General features: G+C 36.5%; 1 protein-coding gene across 1 annotated transcript; it reads left to right on the top strand.

Annotated features, from left to right (window-relative positions):
• Positions 1 to 335: 335 nt before the first annotated feature.
• Positions 336 to 15,482, top strand: LOC107104314 (guanine nucleotide-binding protein G(i) subunit alpha-1-like). Its single transcript, XM_015404300.1, has 10 exons — positions 336 to 470; positions 707 to 835; positions 7,194 to 7,236; positions 8,336 to 8,477; positions 11,061 to 11,218; positions 11,309 to 11,437; positions 12,479 to 12,608; positions 12,688 to 12,841; positions 14,253 to 14,445; positions 14,532 to 15,482. Exons 2-9 carry the CDS (start codon positions 718 to 720, stop codon positions 14,441 to 14,443), a joined length of 1,065 nt encoding a protein of 354 aa, XP_015259786.1. The 5' UTR covers positions 336 to 470; positions 707 to 717; the 3' UTR covers positions 14,444 to 14,445; positions 14,532 to 15,482.
• The last annotated feature ends 2,852 nt before the right edge of the window (positions 15,483 to 18,334 follow it).

Below are 18,334 nucleotides of genomic sequence, written 5' to 3'. Positions count from 1 at the left end.
CTCTTCACTATTATGTTATCCCTATACACTTTTCTAATGTCTTCATTTGTGTGACCATTTTTTCTAAAATCATTTTGTTGCTGTAAACACCAGAATTTGCCCATTGTGGGACAATAAAGGGATTTTTTATTCTATTCTATTCTATTCTATTCTATTCTATATAAATACTCTGAATTTAATTGAACTGGATGTAAATCCAACTAATAGCTTAAAGTCAAATATGTAAATGTTTTATATTATAATTCGGAGCCACAGGAGGATTCGCCGCGTCTAACAACTTTTTTCTCTCCACCAGCTCTGTGGAAGCCTGTTGCTCTGCCGCGCATGCGCACTACAGCGGTATGCGAAACGAAGAGGAAACCAACATTTTTAGAGCTCCGTCACTGATGCAACAATTTGTTCCCGTCTTGGTTCTCTAGGAATAACTGGATACATCGGTCTGGTTTAAGGCTAGGACGTGAATTGAAGAGGTAGTTATCCCAGATACCCACACTTTTATGTTTAAATCGAGTTTTTTTTTTTGCTTTAGAATCGGGTTAGTGAAGAAGGAGGTCTGGGCGTGTGTAAATCTCGAGTGTTATTGACACAGACTGCCTCCGTCTCTTTCAGCCCAGTCTGGATGCTAGCTTCGAGTAGCCTCTGCATGCTGTTACTTGTTTAAGTTGTGCTTTAGTAGGGCGATAATTTGATTTATTTCGGGGGGCAGGTGAGAAGAAGATGGGGTGTACTTTGAGCACGGACGACAAGGCGGCGCAGGAGCGGAGCAAGATGATCGACAGAAACCTGCGGGACGACGGAGAGAAAGCTGCCCGGGAGGTCAAGCTCCTGCTGCTGGGTAAGAGAAAGATGGATGGATGGATGGATGGATGGATGGGTGTGTTAACGGAAGACGGACGCTGATCTTAGCTTTTGCATGTTGGAGATTATACAAAGCTATTTGACACGTTTTATGTAACGTTCACTAATAGCACTTTTATTTGTCTGTTAGCGAGGCTAAAGAAACGGGATTTATTTGTGGTTTTTTAAAACATGAAAGGAATAGTCGTTGTTCTTTCAGCTAAACTTTAGGTCGTTCCCGTTATGCCCCCATCTTAACAAATTAAAATTTGCTTTTAGTCACTAATAGCGTGTTTATTTTGGCTGGGAGCGTTTTTATCCCCCATTAAGTCTGTAAGCCAATTTAACTGTAAGATAATTAGCTGCTTTAGCGGCGATAGCATGGATTAGTTAGCCATCAGGAAGCTATAACGTCCGATCTGCTGTCTGGACTGTTGGGGTGGTTCACGCTATAATCGTTATATCGGAGGTTTTCTGAACGGCACGTAAACGAGGTGGAAAATAACGTAAAATGCCGTAAAGAGTAGAGTTATAAATTAGATAAAATCTTTTCAGTTATGCTGCTTAACAAGTCTGAATACATTCCAACTTCAAAATATGAGCTTTTTGCCTTGGAATGCAGAGGAAAAAATAGATCAATTACGTCAAAAAAAAAATAAATAAAATAAAAATACAATACACAATGTTGTCTGAAAGAGTAGTAAATCTAAATTAAACCCATTCAAAGTAATAGTAATTTCTTTCAAACCTTTTTCTCGGACTGTACCATGAAGCATTTAATTAAAAGTTTGATGAAATATTTGGATGTTATAGTCATCCAGCAGTGTCTTCAAATTGACATTTATTTACATCAAATGTCAAATTTCTACCATTTTAAAAATCACCGCATCAAGTTGGGAAATGTAACCCTTTTTTCCTGTAAATCCTATTTTGGAAAATATAAAAAATGCTTAATCAAATATTTGCACTTTCAAACGACTAGATGGCTCATACATTTTACATATCAAAAATTTACCCACACTTTAGATATACTGCCATAACATCAGTCTTTTTTCCATTACCAATTTTGAATATCCACATTTTAGAAAAAACAAACAAACTGATAAGCACAAAGATGACCTGTGAATACTCAAGGATAGATTTTCCTTAGAGCGAACAGAACCATGGGATTTTTAAAACACAAACATGTAAAGAAAGCAGTAGACAATCCTCTTTATTTCCTAATACTTTATGGTCTCTTAATGCAGTTGCAGTTTACATATTTAAAGCCTGGCAACTGTGGAAACCTTTTTGCATAGATTAAAAATGAGCATTTGTATTGACACATTTTAAAATGTGTCGTAAACTGTTCCAAGACTTCTACATTGCTCGATTCAGTAAAAATATAAATATATATTGTATGAAAAATACAGAAGGAACCCTGTACCTTCTAAAAGTGCATTCATAATGAGTATAGTTCAGGATGTCAAACTTCAGTCATTGAGCACTGCTGTAACACAACTTTTACATGTGTCCCTGATTCAGCTCATCTAAAACTAATACCTGAATCACTCCCTCAGCTTGCAGTCAGTCGGTCATTCTAATGACATCAAAAACTTGCAGTGCAAAGTCGCTAATAAATTGCAAAAAAAAAACACCTGTGTTATGAATAGTATTATAGTTGTGTTGTGGTTCTTTACATGGACAATATATTTAACTAATTTTATCTATATTTGTAATCTTCAAGAACAGGCATTAGCTGTACCAAGTATCTACCAAAAGTTTTAATATTATCCAAAAGCTGAAATATTCTGCAACTTCTGATGTGATGGCCGTTGAACAATCTGCACAGTATTAGAAAAAAATTATATTGGGAAACTTTTGTTAAACTCTGTGTTAATGATATCCACGTACTTCTCACTCTGTCTTTCAGTAGTTTTCATTATCATGCTTCTAACTCTCTCTGTGATAGTTGGTGTCAGTTCAGAAGTGGGCATCCACTCTGTGTATCAGACAAAGTATATAATCAGCCAAGAAAAGCATCAGTTCTTGGAGTTGGAATATAATTGCCATTAGTATTGCTTTCCAAACAGCCTATATTGACTATTATAGTAATGATATGGTGGAGGATATGAGATGTATTTGGCAGCCCTATTAGACAGATGTTATTTATTAAAGGGTGGGAACCAGTAGGTTTGTATTTCAACCCAACCCATTTGAATATATGTAAAAATATCTTACTTTTCATTGCATTCACTAACTGCACCTAACTCTCATATATATTAATACATACATTTGTTCCTTCATTATTCCAAGCCTTTAACAATCATTTAAAATAAGGATATTGTGAAGTAAAATAATAATTTTTGCTAATTACAAAAACAAGTAAAGCAAAAAAATATATAGGAAAGAACAATCAGCTAAAAACAATTTTCTTCTTTCTACCTCTAATATTTTATTAAAAGAATGTAAAGAAAAAGACATGGCTGCAAATATTCTATGTTTTTTTGTAAGTTTATCTTTTCTTGGAAATTATAAACGTCACCTTTCCAAGTATCTCATGTCTGATATGTGTTGCAGCATAGTTACAGGGGTGCAAGTTGCACTGCCATATGCTCCTGTTATTATAGCTCTCATATAAACTGCAGGCTCCCGGTCATTTCACCTCTTGGGTGAAATATAAATAGAAAAGTGGCAGTTCAGGTGTTGCCTTTTAATCTTCTGCTTCCTTTTGGACCTGGAAAAACTCTGGCATTTATAAATGGGTGTTTTTATCAGTCCTAGAGATGCATAGTCTTGGAGAAAATCTGGTGTTTTATTCATGCAATCCATCTGAAATTGTCTTAAATTCATGTTCAATAATTTTTGGAGAAAAAAGGTGGAGCTCATTCAGACTCCTTTGGGTATCCATTTTTTGTTTTTCTGAAGGTAAGTGCAAGAATTTGACAGGTGTGAGTTTATGTGGATGAACATTAGCAGGTTGCCATGGTTTGTTTACCTTCGCATCTTGGTCTCCTACACAATAGGTAGAATGTTATCGTCTTACTAACTAACCCTGATTGTTGGAATCACCCCTTTGGGTTGAACAGAGGCAGGAGTGATAAAAGCAAGGGGGGGGGGGGGGGGTGTCAATCCTGGAAGTTTTTGGAAAACTTCCAGGATTGACATCAAGGAGGAGGACCAAAATCGTTTTTTGTCGAGAGAGCCCCTTGTGGACTTGTCTGGTTTGAACAATGAGCCCATTAAATGAAAAATAAAAAAACTCTTGCACTGTATATTTTCTAGCATATATTCCAGATGATGAAGACTTGAAAAATATCTCCATTTACTTTGCATGTGATCTGCTTACGTTGACCCCTTTGAAATATGGGCCATGACCTGAAAAAAAAGCTACCTGCTACTATGTGGTATTATAAAAAAAAACAGATCCTATTACCATATTTTCTTATGAAGACTATAATAGAAAAAAATAAAAAAATAAAATTATTTCCTGCTGTCTTCCAACAGTTTCCAAAGTGAGCTCAGAGGGTCAGAAACAATTAATAAATTGGCACCTTGTTACTAAGAAATGCTCTGTCCTCACCTTTTATCTAAAAGTTTGGTATGAAATGACCTGGGGAAAGTATCAAATGGCAAAAAGGAGAAACTGTTTCTTTCAACAACTTGGAATTTTTTGTTAGAAATACTTCCACTGGTGATAGTTTACAGAGATCTCTTTTTTTCCCTGTAATTTGAAGGTTGATTATGACTGAGGATGGAAAAAATTAATATATATTCTTATTTGATTTTATTTCAGTTAAATAAAATCTTTGTAAATAGTACTTTTTCACACCTTTCCTAATAGCTCTTATTCCTCTATTGCCTGTCTGTATAGATGAACGCGGCCCAGGTTGCATAGCAACATTTGAGTTGTGGCGGACAGCGGTAGTCATCTGTCACAACTTCAATTACACGAAAAAGACGGCAAACAGTGTGATTGAGCTCTGTAACGTGCTGCTGTGTTGTTTTTGCATTATCAGCGGCATTAATTGTGGTTAATCTCTGCTTTTCAGTCCTGTGTTTCGTCTAATGCTGTACGTTGTTGACCTGCTGATGGCTTATGTAAGCGTGTGTGCACCTCATTTGCGACAAGGATTTGAATTTTAATGGTGGTGTGTGTTTTTTTTTTTTTTTTTTTTTTTTTCCATCAGCATTCCAACAATCGCCAGCAACACTATATGCCTTTCAGTTGTGGGTTTGTTATTTGAATTTAAACTTATTGATGTGTTTAATGGCAGATCTAGGTGTATGTTTTTTTTTTTTTTTTAATCAAGCTCTGTCCAAATTTTCTAAACTAAAGCGCGTGGCAGTGTTTAAAAAGAAAAAAGACGTTGAATCAGCCCAAAAGAGGTTGATTTTCTTTCAAAATATTTGATTATTAATGTGTGGGTTACTTCTACTTGACCGAAAAGAAAAGAACCGAGTTCTTTTCTATAAACATAAAACTTGAGATTATTCTGACTTTTACAATAATTGGTTTCTTCAGTGCACTTGAAATCTAGCAACAGCAGTAGGCTTCCAATCTGTGATTGCAAATTAATATTTTTTTCTTGGGTAATAATACCTCTATTGCATGTGGGCTGTTTATCATGTGGGACGATGAATTGCAAAACACTGTAACTCACCTGGGAGCCGAGAGTCCCCGCAGAGGCAGTATAATTAAAATGTTGTGTGCTCAGCTTAAACACGTCTGTATCTCAGAGGGACAGCATACAAAACGCTTTAATGGCAAATTCAAAGTGGATATCAAAGATGATTCACTTTGTTTCATGTTTAAATTTCTTATTTCATGATTTGCTTTCATGCACTGAGCTGTGATATTAGTATGATGTTGTTTTATAGTCCGTTCAGTTTGATAATGTGAGCGGCTGTAACCCAGATTAGTGTAAGCCGTGTGTAATCTTGTTGACAGGAGGATCGGGATGATTAATCCAATTGCTCTGAGATCGCTCTAAACTGGACCTTTAAACACCTTTTATATTGTGTTTTTGTACATTCCTAATAAACTTGCATTTTCTAGCAGAGTTTGATGACTTCTAAACACCAAGCTCAGTTTTTTTTAATCTGAACTGTAGGGTTTTACTGTTGACGGTTTGTTTTCTGTAGTCTATTTTAGGACTATCTAGCTTGTGGCTTTTGCTCTGATAATTATCATCCAAAAGGGCAAACCTGTGACCTATTTTTCAAAGAGGAACTGTACCACCTGAAGGGAATGGAAACCAGTACAGGGATGCAGAGTGTTTTCCAAATTTGAGGGCATGATTTTACTGCAGGCTGCTGGATGCAAATAATGGTCGCTGCACTCATTAAATTTGCAGGTAGATATTCATGTTTCAATTGAAAGGTTTGTTTATGTGTAGTAAGTTATTGTGTGCAGTAGGGTGTTGTGTATTTGGAATATAAGCACGAAAGGCAAATTCCATTTTAGCTTTTAGATGAGATGAAAGCATCATTTGCCAAGATGTCACACATTTTGGCCCATTCTGCCGGTTAATATTTCACTCAAGTTTTTTTATGTTCAGGTTTGATCCATCTGCTGTAGAAAACAGGTCGTAGCTAAATTCTTAAGTATTATTATTGTCTTCTTCATGTTTTCTTTAAACTAGATGAGCCTGCAAAGCTTATGCTGTGTATTTGAAGTTTAATGGTAGTGATTCTCTACCTTTAAATAAAAGTTTCATACTCTTACCGGTTTTCAAACAAAAGAATTAAAATGCTAAAACATAAACTCCTAGTTAAATAACATTATCAGAGGTGCAGGTTTATTATCTATTTGTTTAATCTCAGTTTTGTTTATGTAAGCCTGGATTCATCCAATACTCTGGTATAAATATGAAATTAAGCAGTGAATTTCAAGTAAATAAGCTCATCAGCAGGAACATTAAGAACATTTCAGCTGTTGAGTTTCATACTAAAATAATACTAGCTGGTTGTTTCATTGAGCCGTTTGCCCTATCGCACCCTTCAGCCAGCTGACAGGCAGTGCAAAGCTCCAAGAGGGGAAGACGGAGAGTTGCCTTGATCTATCTCCACAAACCAGAGAGGACTCTTCTCACTCTAATACTTTATTTGGCATCTTAATAAAAAGGCTTTAATTAAACTGGTGTGCTAGAAATAGGTATGAAACCGTAATCTATTGAAAGCTTGGCTTACGGGCCCCATGGCTCGTATCCTGCAGCAAATATAACTGTCCTAGCATCATTTCCACAGCCTTAATATAAAATGCACAAAACCATAATAGCATTATAATTTGTTGAAAATTGAAAATATGCCTTAAATGGAATTTGTTTATAATACATAATACGCATATAATATAATGTACATTGTTTCCTTTTCAGGTGCTGGAGAGTCTGGGAAAAGCACGATTGTGAAGCAAATGAAGTAAGTTTAACTTAGACTTTATGATATATTATAAAAAAAGGAAACTTTATATGTATAACTTATGGTGAGGATCTTTGTGTCAAATCAGGTCTGTACATGATTGTTTTTCTATAGAGCAGACATGAATTTTTTGTTAAACTTCAGGAATTGGATCCAGCCCCTCAGTTAATCAACCAAAGTCAAAGGGGAACGTTTTATGTAATTTGACCTTCAAACAAAAGCAACTTTTTATTTGCTGTTTGAAAACATTCATCTTGATGTAAAATGGGACTAACAAAAATACAATTATTATAGTTCTGTTTACACAGGTTTGTAACATAAGACATAATTCTAAGACATGACTGGTTCATGTAAGCATAAAATACATTATGAGATAACAAAGTATATAAAGAGACGCAGGATTATGTCTTAAATGTTTCAAGGGTAAATTATGCACTTGGCTTTCTCTAAGAGCTATGTTTGTTAATAATTACAGTATGCTTTTGTATTAGAAATGATTACAGAGGGAAAATACAGTTTTAAATTGGAGAACAAATAATCGGGGCTTGGTGTTGCAGTGATGAATATTGATTTTTAAATAGGAATCTGCTAGAACTAATGTGGCCCTCACTGGTTACCATACTGTCTGAGCTCAGTGACTTAATGAGAGAAACACGATGCTCTGCTAAAGATTTATTTTTTTTTTTTTTAGATAAAGTGCATATTAAACTGTTACATTAGTGTACATATTCATTTTAGTGAAGGTTTTTATGCTTTTTAAGCATTTGCCTGAGAAAAAAAGTATTTTTCTGAATTGGAAATCTTTTTAGCTGAAGAAACCCAATTTCAGGAGTGTTAAAGATTATATGAAATTGTGGTTCGTATTCTTTGCTTTTGCTGCCCCCAAGTGGTCAGTTAAGTTTCTAATTAAACCCATAGCTCAAAAAAGTAAAACTTCCATTGTTTTCTTTGTTTTACAATTTCTAGCATTATAATCCTCCATGTTGGACAAAGTTTCTCACTATGAACCCTTAAGATGGCCAAATTGAAGATTTGTTTTTAATAAAGTGGTATAAACGCCTCAAATTCCGTTTCAGAACAATCTCCAATTGTTTTATAGAATCATCCACGAAGCTGGCTACTCAGAGGAGGAGTGTAAGCAGTACAAGGCTGTGGTCTTCAGCAACACCCTTCAGTCCATGATGGCCATCATCAGAGCTATGGGACGCCTGAAGATTGAATTTGCCGATTCAGCAAGAGCAGTGAGTTCAATTCCTCTGTTAGAATATATTCACTTTACAGCTGATCCTCGCTCAGCTGGCCAGAGATGCTCCTGAGGCGACTCTGAACTTTTGTAGCTTTGGTTCCTAAAATGTGGAACAAGCTGCTTTTAAATATCATGGAGACTCCATGTCTTTTACTCTTTTAAAATAAACCCTTTCTACTCAGCTTTTAACACAATGCCAGGAGATTTGCTCTGAGTTGTTAAAAAGTAGATGATTTTCATTGTCAGTCACTCTGATTTTGTTTGTAGGAGAGAAGAATGTTGGCAAAGCAGAAAGTGATTAAAAACACTCAAAATAAATTTGAAAATATATAAGAACATTAAAAATATATTTAATTGTTTTAAATGATACTTAAACTTAACTTGCATAAATCAAACTAATTATAACATCAGATCAAATGAAGTTAGCAAGGCACAGGCGGCAAGGAAAGCAAGCGTCTGGGGCTGTGTGTGTTTCAGAGAAAAGAAATGATACTATTATTATAGTAACATTACCTCTGTAATCCAGGTGGGATCAGCAGCAACTTTGCATGTTTGAGTCATTTGTAATGTGGAAACAAAGAGGAGTATCCACTCCACTCTGACTGCAGGCAAGGTTTGCTGCATGACAAAGGTGCTGTCAGACTCTCCAAAAACAGAAGGTCGCCAGATTTGTTGCATTAATAATAAACAAAAAGTAGAGATCAACTGATGCAGATTTTCTTTGGCTGTTCTGATATCGATTATTTCCACATCAGTCTCACTCAGGCATGCCCAGAATCTGTCCTCCAGGGCCGCTGTCCTGCAGGTTTCAGAAGTCTCCCTGATTTAGCACAGCTGATTGTGATGATTGCAGTACAGCAAAAGTCTGTTAATCAGCTATCAGTGAAATTCAGCTTTGCTGAATGAGGGAAACCTCTAAAACCTGCAGAAAGGCGGGCTTTGAGAGCCGACTTTGGGCATACCTGGTCTAACTGATCGCAGATATGTGCTGCCAATATTTTTGAGCCAATTCTTAGAGCTGGTATTGCAATTTCTTTTCTACATTTACATGATTAAAATGAAACTGATAATAAAATGTCTCAATTCTCAACGTAAACAAAAGACACTTAATAAAAGAAGCAAACACACACACAGCGTGTAACAGAGGGAAGGAGCAGGCATAGCTGCTCTTAGGACATGAATCTGGAAAATCCAAACAACCTAATATAGGGCAAAAATGTCAGCCGGCTGATACATCTGTCTCTAAAAAAAGCCGCTGGATGCATCTGAAAAGTTGTTGAATGTAGCAAAATGGTCACTAACTTTTTTTACAATGCGAATACTATCTAAAACCATTTTCTGCTCCATGGCAGTTTTATTCCTGCTTTCTCTCTTCCATTATGTTTGGCTGTTAGTTTGACTTTTCAGATCTTTAAAAAGCACACTAATAGCTGGTTCTTATTGAACCTCAGTGCTGCCTGTCCCTTTTCTCTTCTGTACCTCATTAAACAACATTAGATGAAGTGGATTTGACAAACTAAAAAGTTGCTCGTTGATGAGATGTTACTGTCCAATAATTGGTGTTAAGAAGAAATCCTCTCTGTCAGGAAAGATCGGTTCTACAGTAATAAAATAATACTCTCCTTGCTTTCTAAATTCTGCTCAGATTTTTCTTCTTCCTCTCTTGCAGTTGATTTATTTGTTTGCTCCGCTTGACTAATTTCACTCACAAATCATGACCTCATTAAAGACCAGACCATTTTCTTTCTGACCATATTGCCTTAATATGTTTATTTGTTGCTGGTATTTCAAACCCAGGGTTTCTACACAAACGCTTGACCCATGTACAGAGGCTTTGGTCCCCTTGGCTGTTGTGGGTTTGAGTCATGGTCTTGTGACCTTTGCTGCATGTCTTCCCCCTCTTTCTAGTTCCAGTAGCCAGTTCCTGTCTGCCTACTTTGAAAAATGACAAAATAAAAGCAACTAGTGCCTAAAAAATAACTTAAAAAAACCCAAAGGAATTTGATTTTTAGTAAATATCAAGTCTTGATAAGATGAACATAATTCAGTTTCCAATACCATTTGCTCTCTGAAAAAAAGGACCTTGGTTTAATATTTGTTTGAATTAGGGCACACTATCAGTGAAGGGTGTTTATCATATTGTTGCTGAATGTTGAGATGGCTTTATGTGTTTATTTTATCAAAGCATTTCTTTGCCAGCAGGAAAACATGAATGAGTCTTACATAAGTAATTCTCCTTGATTGTCTACTGACATATTTTGAGTTGTTTTTTTAATTTTTTTTTTATTGTAGCTGAATCATGCTAATGTCGTATTGGTCAGTGCTGAGACAGCAGGGCTGCAATATAGGATATCCTATCAATTCATTGGTCGTTCCTAGCAGAAAAACACAGTTCAGTGTTAAAATTAAGAAAGTATTTAAATTAATGTTGTCTAGATTCCAGAATTAACAACAAACCAGTTCCTGATCACACTACACTATTAGGAGCCTCTTTACACAAACAGGCTTAAGATGTCTTTTAATCGCTTGGATGATTATGGAAAACAAACTATTTTTCCAATTCATTATTTTTTCAAAGGATGACGCTCGACAGCTGTTCGCCCTTGCGAGTACAGCAGAAGAAGGTGTCATGACACCTGAGCTGGCTGACGCAATCAAGCGGCTCTGGAAGGATGGAGGGATTCAGGAATGCTTCAGCCGCTCCCGGGAGTACCAGCTCAACGACTCTGCAGCATAGTGAGTTGATCCCACCCAACCATCCAAACTAGCCGTCCTGGGACTGCTATGCTAACTGACCCCCTTGTTTATAAACTATTATCTCTTTAGCTACTTAAATGATCTGGAAAGATTATCTGCTCCTTCTTACGTCCCGACCCAGCAGGATGTGCTGAGGACCAGAGTGAAAACCACGGGTATTGTGGAAACACACTTTACCTTTAAGGACCTGCACTTCAAGTGAGTACTACTATAGCAGGGGATTCTTTTTCAGTTTTTCTTTTCGTTTGACCTTTTCTTTCCTCCTGTCTGGATTTTATTTCAGTCGGCAGTTTGCGTTTTGTTAGATGACTTCTAATAACTTCTTATTATTTTTTTTTTTTATCGAATTCCTGGGTTTGTTTGGGGAAGTTTTTTAAAATGATGAAACTGATAACCAATTCCTAGAATCTGTGTTTAATCTAATATAGATCAGTTCATTTTTTTTTTTTTTTTTCTAGACCAAAGTTTGTAGAGAGGCTGAATTAAAAATGACAAGTATCCTAAAGCTTCCGCTGAATCTTAATCTATACTAAACTAGGTGGGTATTTTGCGCTCAGTAGCTTGGTCAAATGTACCCTTTGAAGGTATTAAAGAGGATTTTTCTCAGAAATTATGTGTCCGGATTCATATAAAATAACTTAATTGATGGCTGGCGTTCTTGCACTTCTTTTTCTCCCAATAACATATTAAAATTCATAAACTGGCCGTGGTGGTGCCTACAAAACCTGATCTAATCCACTTTGCCTGCTGTCGAAAGCCGATTGGCTACTTGTTTGTCATTCAAACATTTTGCGTATGTGCCACCATGACGTTATTTACATAGGCTCCAAGCGTAACCCATACGCTGTTTGGCAGAAGAAGCAATCCTACGCACATAGGATCACTGCTCCGGCTTTTTTTTTTCTTTAGCTATTTATTCACTGTTTTTGTGTAAACTGGAGCATCAATGGCTGAAAAGAATCCTGACAAACCGCAAATATTTGTGGAAGCTAGGGTAATTAGAAAGAAGGTTAGCATTAGCTTTAAGGATAGAACTTCTCTAATAGTAAAAAAAATGATTTTATGTGGTCGACATTAAACAGCGGCATGGTTGATTCTCTGAGCTGAACAGCACTGCTTGTGAGGCCATGCAGTCTGGCACGCTAAGGGTTAATTTGCACCAAAATCTTTATTCCATTTTTCTATAACTGTCTGCTTCTTGCTGCTCCTACATTCATCGGTGCGTCTCTGTGATGTTAGGATGTTTGATGTTGGTGGACAGAGGTCAGAGAGGAAGAAGTGGATCCATTGCTTCGAGGGAGTCACTGCCATCATTTTCTGCGTGGCGATGAGCGACTACGACCTGATGCTGGCTGAAGATGAGGAGATGGTAGGACTGGGTGGCTTCGGTTTGCTCTACCCTCTTTAATGCTTCAAGTCATTTACCCAGCCTCTCTCCTCTCTGTCAGAATCGGATGCATGAGAGCATGAAGCTGTTTGACTCCATCTGCAACAACAAGTGGTTCACAGAGACCTCCATCATCCTGTTCCTCAACAAGAAAGACCTGTTTGAGGACAAGATCTCCAAGAGTCCTCTGACAATCTGCTTCCCAGACTATGAGGGTGAGTTTAAAAACCTCTCCATTCAGAGCAGAGGTCCTACCTGCAAAAATGTCCTTTCCATCTGTCTCCATCTTCATCAATTACTGATAAAGTATGAAAGAACAACTCATGAAGGAGATCCAGGCAGTTTTTCTACATTATTACAAAATAAAATCAAAGATGTGACCAATAAATATCTGACTTGGTCGCTTCATGTTAATTTAGAATCGGCAACACTAAAGACTCTGGCTTCTATTAAAGCTCTAATATTTTCAAGATGGAACTCCCCCATAAATGGAAACATTCAATCTTTATAAATCAGGCTCCAACAGTTTGACATCTTTAGGAAGGACCTGTGGTTTTAATGTCACGTAAATCCCTTTATTGTCCCACAATAGGGAAATTCCCTCTTTGGATTTGACCCATCCTTTTAGGGAGCAGTGTGCTGCCATTGTGCGTCGCCCGGGGAGCAGTGTGGGGTTAAGGGTCTTACTCAGGAACCCAGAGTGGAGGCTATGGGGATCAAACCCGGTACTCGCAACCTTCCTCAGAGCACAAGCTCTAACCCACTAGGCCAACACTCTCCCAATATGTGCTGTGATCCTGAAAATCCAAGAAAACATCCCTCAACAGTCTTTATTGATGGAATGAGTGTTAAAAAAGTCATCACAGAATCCAGCACTCATTCCGTCACCTAAAGGCCCTGATTACTTTGCTTCCTTTTCTGTTTATTATAAGAATCTAACCTTTATTTCTACAAAAAAATAGGTTTTCCAAGATGAAACATACCTGTCACCTAATTTAAAAAAAAAAGTTTGGTAAAAGATTAAATTAGGGCCTTAAGATGTTAAAATCTGTTCATCTAAATCAATCAGGTAGTTGTAATAATATTAAGCATAGCAAATATGAACTCTTAACTGAGAAGAAATGTGAAAAGATTTTACTGTATTCTTGGATTCTGCAAATACTGCTTTCTCTATTTTATCTATGTAAGGTTTGATTGAAACCTGAGAAGATTTGCTGCAGCTGATGAAGATCTGTACCCAAAAAACAAAGCTAAAATCTGAACAATATGTGACATCAATTAGAAAACGTTGTTTAATTAAAACCAGAGTTTTAAGCTAAAGGATAAAACTGGCTGATCATCCTCTTAGGTGCAGTCTGGTTAAATGTTTCTGTCTTCTTAACTCATGTTAACCTTAGATAATCCACTCTGTGGAACATTTAGGCACACAATCATTCTGTAAGTAGTCTAAACATCACAACTGAAGGAATAAGGCAGCACAAATCAGAACCACATTGCATTTTATTGGTGGCAAATTAGTAAATTAGGAAAGAAGGCATACATTAAAATTCAGTACTATAGGACTGGTACAGTATTTGTATTGTTAATTTGCTGTAAGGAGGCTTCATGTCATAATTGTAATTTTAGGTCAAAACACTTATGAGGATGGTGCAACCTACATCCAGCTCCGGTTTGAGGACCTTAACAAGAGGAGGGACGTAAAGGAGGTCTACACTCATTTCACCTGCGCCACCGACACCAAGAACGTGCAGTTTGTGTTTGATGCAGTCACAGATGTCATCATCAAGACCAACCTGAAGGACTGCGGCCTTTTCTAAAGGTACTGCTAGCTGTTCCAGAGCCCAATTAAAGAACCCCGCCACCTTTACTCCTCCTCACTAATCAGGCTGCTTTCTTTCTGTTCAGGCAGCCAGACGGTCAGCCTGCCAACCCGGACTCAGCGTGGTGGATGGACCCTGATCAGAATGTCACTTTTAACCTTATTAACTTATGTTCATCTCTAAGCGTTTGAAAGATGGTGTGTAGAGAAAACCTTTTCTGTAAGATATTTGTACAACAGTCTATGGCCATGGATTTTTAGAAGTTTTAAAATATGTTTTACTTATTCTTATTTTTTATATAAAGAAGGGGCGATCTTTGCCAGTTCTGGGCCCATAAATGAACATTTGTTTGTTGTTATTGACTTGCTGCATTATAGTTACTGTGTGTAATTTTAAAAAAAATGTAAGTTAATGTAGTTTTTTTTCTTCATTTAACTCTATTAAGTCATCTGGAATATTACACTCTGGGCTTTTTAGCCTCTGTTTTATTATTTTTATCACTCCCATATAAAATAACTGCAGACCTGTTCACTCTGATGCTGAAAAACTGTGAGAGCTGATTGTGTGTCTGTTTTCTGTAAGTGAGTTGGAACTGAAGCCAGATGTCTGTCTGAGTGACTGTGTGAGTGAATGTGTGCACAACAATAAACAAAGGGACTTTTATTCCTCTACTTGTCATCCTCTTTTAAAGTTGTATTTTTCTAAGCTACCAAAAAAAAGCTACTCTCTCATCAATTAGTCCATGTTGTCGGTAAGCTCCTGCTAAACATTCCCGATAAATCATGATGGAAAGAGGATGGCAAAGGTGGCCTTGTAGCAGATTTAGGATCAGACGTAGATCTGTGTTCAGTGCTTAGATATAAAGACAGAAACCTGACTGGCTAGTTGATTAGAGCATTTGATGGTTTCAAGCTTCATATCTTCCCCCTATGAACTGCCCACTCCTTCAGATCTGTTTCTCCATTGTATATGGACATTAGTGGACTAATATCCATGATTTTGCTAATAAAAGAGTTGTTCTGGTGAAACCAGGACAACTTGTGCAACAAAAACACTTGTCTTCATCTTTTTCTTTTTTTTTTCAGCCATAATGAAGTGCCTCTCTGATGTGATTTATTTTTTTAATTATTATTAAATTGTGATATTGCAAATATTAAATGCCCAGCCCTAAAAAAAAAAAAACACTTAAATAAAAACAGTAAAGTTCAAAATTCTCTAGTGGTGAAATTGAATAATTGTGAATTATTCAAAGTGATTTGACTAATTGCACAAAAAAACGAGAGAATCTGAGCTTTATAGCTACAGTGTCGTGTAAGAATGAGTCTGAACTAAAAGACACTGCCAGCGTTTTGTAAAACTCATTCTTCAGATATTTGCCAGCGGAAGCAGCAAAATTCACAACAATAATACTGCGGTTTTATAAAGGAAGATCATGATAAAGTAAATTCACAGAAAGTATAAAGCAAAACCTTTTCCACATTTAAATGATTCAGATTGCTGACTTTTATGGAAATTGCAGTGCTGTTCCCATCATTGGTTCTCTTGTTAATTCCTGTCCTGGGATATAAAATCCAGCCACCTCCACAGCCCCTAATGAGGTTAAGAGAGAGCGGAGGAGAGGTTTTTCCACAATCTTCTCAGTTTCTAGTATTAAACTGCAGGAAGAGGCTTTTGCACCATCTGTCACAACTTCCCCATGCCTGACTTCTCCACCCTGCAGCAGTCTGACTACAACTGAGTTATCAACAAATTTTAGGAAATGAATTTCACTGTAGGCTCTTTTACAGCCATTAGCAGATAAAATAAACCAGGCTGGAGATAGAGTGGGGCCTTTTAGAGAGCTAGTGGGCGACTGCTGTTTAGCTCGCCTGACAGGCTTGTTTTTTAGAAAATTCATCCTCTCATCTTCAGCACGCAAAATTCAACATTAGCTTTTTATGTTAAATGTGTTGCTGTATTAGAAATGAGACAAAATCTGAATGCAAAAACCATAAATCTTTTCCCACACTTTGCCAAATTACAAACTTCCACTTGGATATAGGATTTAATTAGGCCATTCTAACATATATCTAAACCATTCTACAGTAGCTGTATGCTGAAGACCATTGTCCTTCAGGAAGGTGAGCCTCTATTTTGACACTTATGTTGCAGCTTAGATTGTTTTCACTTTTCAGTGTTGACGTGCATTTATCTACATCTCTCAAACATCTTTGTACCATTGGTATGTCGCTGCCACCATCTTTCACCATGGAAATAAACTTTTTACTGCAGGGTTAGTTTTCCACCACATTAGATGGAAAAGGTTTGATCTTAATCTCTTCTGACTAAAGCTTAATCTTTTGTGTGTTTGCTTCATTTCCTTCTTTAACAGAAAGTTCAGTTCAAATTAATTCTCCTTATTTAGTTAATCTGCAATAGTTGCAGTTTCTGTCCTTTTTAAATAATTTAATTCAAATGACATAACCCCTCTCCAAAACCTTATTACTTACCTGTCTTATATATGTTGACAACTCTTCACAGAATAAAGGGAGCTGAATTCAAATACATTCCACACTTTTTAAGATTCAGTGTTTGTCACCTGAGGAACAAAAAGGTCGGATTTGACTTCCGCTTTGCAGTAATCCTTAACCTTTCCTTGAGTTTTTATTATGCTGTGCCATTAGTTGTTTTGTCCAGCATTCTTCTCATGTATTAAAACAGGAAAAAGTCAAATGTCGACATCTAGTGGACAATGGGAATAACTGCATGCAAAGATGAAGGCTGATGATTAGTTGATGGTGTTAAAGATGACTGGCAAGTGTGACTAATTCTAAAATAATTGCATTTTCTTGAGAAACAGTTAAAGATCTTTTACGTAAAATGTTGTTTAAAAATATATTTTAATCTTTTAAAGATTAAAGTCCCAATATTCATGACATCAATAAAACATTAAAAGATAATAGTAGGGTTAGAGAACATCTGACCTAAATCAGCCTTTGTTTGCTATTTTAAAGACACTCTGATGATTTCAACTATTCTATTTTTCAGACACAGTTGAAGGAAGAGTGGAGACTATTTTTGGTGAGGATTTGTGTGATTTTTAAAAGCTAATTGCATAGTGATTTAGTTAATCCCTAAAGCCCTTCCAGTCAGATCAAATGGTGTGAATCTGAAGCCTCTTTAAAGTGAAGGTGTGATTGTGAGAACAGAGTGATAATAAGAGGATAATGATGAAATTAAGGATTTTGATCCAAAAGTGTCTTTTCAGACTACCTCTGCAGTGAAAATCTACTGTCATCTGTTTTCTTTTCTTGTGTTTCGCTCATGTACAGCACAACTAATTGTCTTGCTACTGAAAAGGGATACTAAAATGTCCTTGCCTTACAGCTAAAGTATAATACTGAATAAAATCGGATTAAATCTTAGAAGAAACCATTGACCTCTACAAATTAACATGCTTGAAGTGTCAGTGTTGATTATTCTGAGGATCCTCTAAAAAGGTCCCTTTATCTTGTTACTTTTACAATGGAAACTATACTAAATTGTGCCTGTATGAAGAAATGACTCGGCATAAGTTAAGACTGCATAGAAATGCATTTCCTGTTCCACTTACATTGCAGTGTCTATATAATCTGTAATACTCCCTGCATGAATTATAATAAAGCTATTTACATGCATAAATCAAGCGGAACACTATGGCCATAGCCGTACTGCTCCACTTGTGGAGGCAAAATCTGTTGGGCTCTTTTTGGCATCAATACAATTATTCTTATTACGGCATTGCCAAACAAGACACTGTATAAAAAAAAAAAAAAAAAAAGCATAAGCATACAAAATACTACATTTTAGCAAAGATAATCACTCAAAAAGATGCTAAACTTCATGCATAAATCTGGAAAAGCAATTAAT

This window comes from Cyprinodon variegatus, unplaced genomic scaffold, assembly GCF_000732505.1.
Source record: "Cyprinodon variegatus isolate N-32 unplaced genomic scaffold, C_variegatus-1.0 Scaffold35, whole genome shotgun sequence".
Lineage (NCBI taxonomy): Eukaryota > Metazoa > Chordata > Actinopteri > Cyprinodontiformes > Cyprinodontidae > Cyprinodon > Cyprinodon variegatus.
Note: the sequence above shows the minus strand (reverse complement) of the source record. Positions and strands in the feature narration are given on the sequence as shown.